The 3520-nt window shown below is 32.2% G+C and overlaps 1 protein-coding gene across 1 annotated transcript; it reads left to right on the plus strand.

Annotated features, from left to right (window-relative positions):
- The first annotated feature begins 1107 nt into the window (after positions 1-1107).
- On the plus strand, positions 1108-2587 carry LOC140959207 (non-specific lipid transfer protein GPI-anchored 31-like). The gene is made up of 3 exons (XM_073417051.1): positions 1108-1548; positions 1651-1689; positions 2221-2587. Exons 1-3 carry the CDS (start codon positions 1185-1187, stop codon positions 2394-2396), a joined length of 579 nt encoding a protein of 192 aa, XP_073273152.1. The 5' UTR covers positions 1108-1184; the 3' UTR covers positions 2397-2587.
- The last annotated feature ends 933 nt before the right edge of the window (positions 2588-3520 follow it).

The raw sequence follows: 3520 nt of genomic DNA on the forward strand, positions 1-3520 counted from the left end.
ACGAAGTAGGCGGAAAAAATGATGGTCAGAATCTGGTGAAGGGTATTAGTTTTTCCTATGGGTAATACAATTAAACCAATTTTGCTAATAAAGATCTTATGTTTTAACTTATAAAATAACATTATCATAAAAAAATAAATAATTTTAGGAAATAAAAATATATGAAGAAATTAATTTTCTGACACGATTAAGATTTTAAACTAGATCTGTATGATATATAACTGTGGAATATATGGAAAAGTATTTAGCAATATGGAGGACTGCAACCAATTACACAAAAAATTGGGCATATCAAGGTGTAAAATTCACTTGCAACCTCTATTGCGAATTAGAGTAGATGAATTTCATTGGATTTATCGCGCAATGAAAATTGTTTTACATCTACTCTTGAACACAATATAATTTAATGTATATAAAAACTTATTTATCTATCCTCTTAAAAAAATGTTTATCATTGTAAGTCATAAGATCAAGTAAGACACTTTCCTAAAGTACCTCTCTCTCTTGTCAATGGTTGGTTTGTATTGTGACAATAATGTTTAAGTTTGAGACGAGATTTAGATTTCAGATTCAATTGTATCAAACATCACTCGTTCATTGTATTATAAATAGGTATAAGACCGTCTCACGGATCTTAATCTGTTAGACGGGTCAACCCTACCAATATTCACAATTAAAAGTAATACTATTAGCATAAAAAAGTAATATTTTTTCATGGATGACCCAAATAAAGATCCGTCTCACAAAATACAACCCGTGATACCGTCTCACACAAGTTTTTGTCTATAAGTAGAATAAAAAAACCGTGTCTAAATTTTAAGAAGAAAAACAATTCTATTATCCTTGCACTTTAATATAAAACAAATTATCTAGTTTCTATTGAAGTATAATGCACGTACTTGCTTCACGTGCCAAGATCCTATTTTCTAGTTATAATTGCCCAAAATTTCTCATCAAACATGATTTGAATCAATACAATAAAAAATGTTCCATAATTAAGCACGACCAAATCCACATAATCAAACCCCAAGAACAGATTCATCGATATTACAGGGATACGCCTAACAAATTCCTAACAATATAAGCCCTTAGTTAAATCTTCATACATCATCGCAACAAAGCTCCAGTAGTACTCCTAAAATAACAAAAACCATTCCCGTCTAAATCACACATATTTCAAGAAAATGAAACTGACTTTCTCGATCCTCGCATGCATGTGGGCTACATGGACCGCGATCGATGCGAGTAGCGCCACCCAGCACCACCGCCATACTGCGGTGGCTCCCTCCCCGCCGACGGATTGCTCCACCTTGGTCATGGACAACATGATAAGCTGCATGCAGTTTCTCAGCAAAACCGGGACCGAAACGAAGCCGGATGATAGCTGTTGTTCGGGTTTGAAGACTGTACTGAAAGCAAATCCCGACTGTCTTTGTTATGCCATAAAAAATGCTCCCAGTTTCGGACTCGATCTTAACATGACCAGGGCGGCCGCGATGCCTTCTGATTGTGGCATCGACAATGCTCCTCCCGTTAGCAACTGCACTGGTGTGTTATCTGGATATAGATACTTTTTTAGTGAATATATGTATTATTATCTTTTATCATAAAAATTGTATAATTTTGTCTAATTGGTTCATTTTCATGCAGCCACTCCCACTCCCACTCCCACTCCAGGGCTATCACCAGGTATTTCTTTATTTATAATCTCTGATTTATGTAACTTGATCTCTTTCATTGTGTCCTCGTGATGATAAGAAATTAATCGATTTGACAAATTGATAAAATTTATTTTTGTCCTCATAAAAATATGTCAGTGGCATATGTTCCATGCAAAAAAGAAAAATCATCCATACATTTATGGAGAATTTTTTTATTTATTCTAAAATGATTATATTAAAAATATTTATAGAAAAGAATGGCAACCCACGAATGGAACCAGCTGCTACATCTCATAAAATTGTGATATTTTTCAAACCACAATTTTTATTCTGTTGATATTTCAAGAAATACTAATAGACGATTTCTTTAACATAAATGAAGACCGATTAATTTCTTGGTCATCTATGAAATCTACGATCTAGAAATATACATATAAAATTCTACAAATTTATTTATTTTAAAATAAAAAACTTGAAGAAAATTTTTTTTTTTAATTTGATCCATATATTCTCTCTTTGATCTTCTTCAAACATTTTACTTATAGTTGATGTAACACAGTTATTCCTCCGAATCTCCCCCCCACGGCTCAGCCACCGGCAGAAGTCCCCTCCGCCAGTCCAGGCCCTTCTCCGACACCTTCCAAGCCGAAGTCTGGCGCTCACTCGATTTCTGCCACCTTTTCAGTCACTATTACTCAACTAATTTATTTCTCAATATTTATTGCGTTGGCTTGAGGAATCGAAGTTGATGCATTGGTCCCAAAAATAATAGCGATGTCAAATCTAATATTTTTGTCCACCAATATTTAGTCCTAGGTTTCTTGATTTTCTTAGTTTTTGGCTCTTTCTAAGGTTGTTATTTTTGCCTTACCATGGAGATCTAGTTTATTTATTCAATATTTAATCCATTTTTGCCTTTGGTTGGACCTAGAGATTTCAATTTTTATTCAAGTTTAATTTTTATTTATTTTTTTCCAGCATTTTCAATTAGTTACAAGCCTCTCAAATATAATATTTTTATAGTGACTGATATATTTCAAATTTTGGAAATATGTTTTGTTCATTGGGAATGACTAAACAATATGATTTTATTTATTTTAATTGGAGAAGAGATCTCGTCTCAGTTGAACGTTGAATTTAAAATATCGTCTCAATTGAAATCTTGATGCTACATAGACTATCACAAAAACTCTTGTGAAACGCTTTCACGGGTCAATTTTGTGAAACATATATTCTATTTAAGTCACTCAATATATATATATATATATATATATATAGGGCTACCTCAACCAACTCCTCGAAGCAGTCAAGGATGGAAGGCAAAATTCAAGCTCTATGTCTCGAGTCTAAGGGTAAGATACGTGGAAAGAACATGGCCATGGACATGTCCGATTTGCTAGTTTAACCATAGGTATATAATCGAGTTGAGTCGAACCGAACTCTTGAATGTTTGAGCTTGACTCGTTTATAGTCGAACCGAACTTGAACTTTATTTAACGAATATATTCATGGCTCACGAGCTTATTCAAACTTTTATCGACCATAAACGAGCTTAATAAATATAAATTTTAAATATTCATTAAATTCATTAGAAAGTAAAATTATATATTTAGAGCAAAATATAACATTTTTATTAAAATTTGTACATTTAATCTAATAAATAAATTTAATAGATTTTTCTATATATTTTATAAATAACGTGCAAAATCAATAAATCAAATATCAAAACTATTATTTTTCATCTAAGAGATGACTCATGAAGTTATCAATAAACATGTTCACGAGCTAACAAGCCGAATATTATAAAACTTGAGTTTGGTTCATTTATATTAAAGATCCTCGTTAAACGAGCTCAAACA

The sequence above is a fragment of the Primulina huaijiensis genome, chromosome 2 (assembly GCF_012295235.1).
Source record: "Primulina huaijiensis isolate GDHJ02 chromosome 2, ASM1229523v2, whole genome shotgun sequence".
Classification (NCBI taxonomy): Eukaryota; Viridiplantae; Streptophyta; class Magnoliopsida; order Lamiales; family Gesneriaceae; genus Primulina; species Primulina huaijiensis.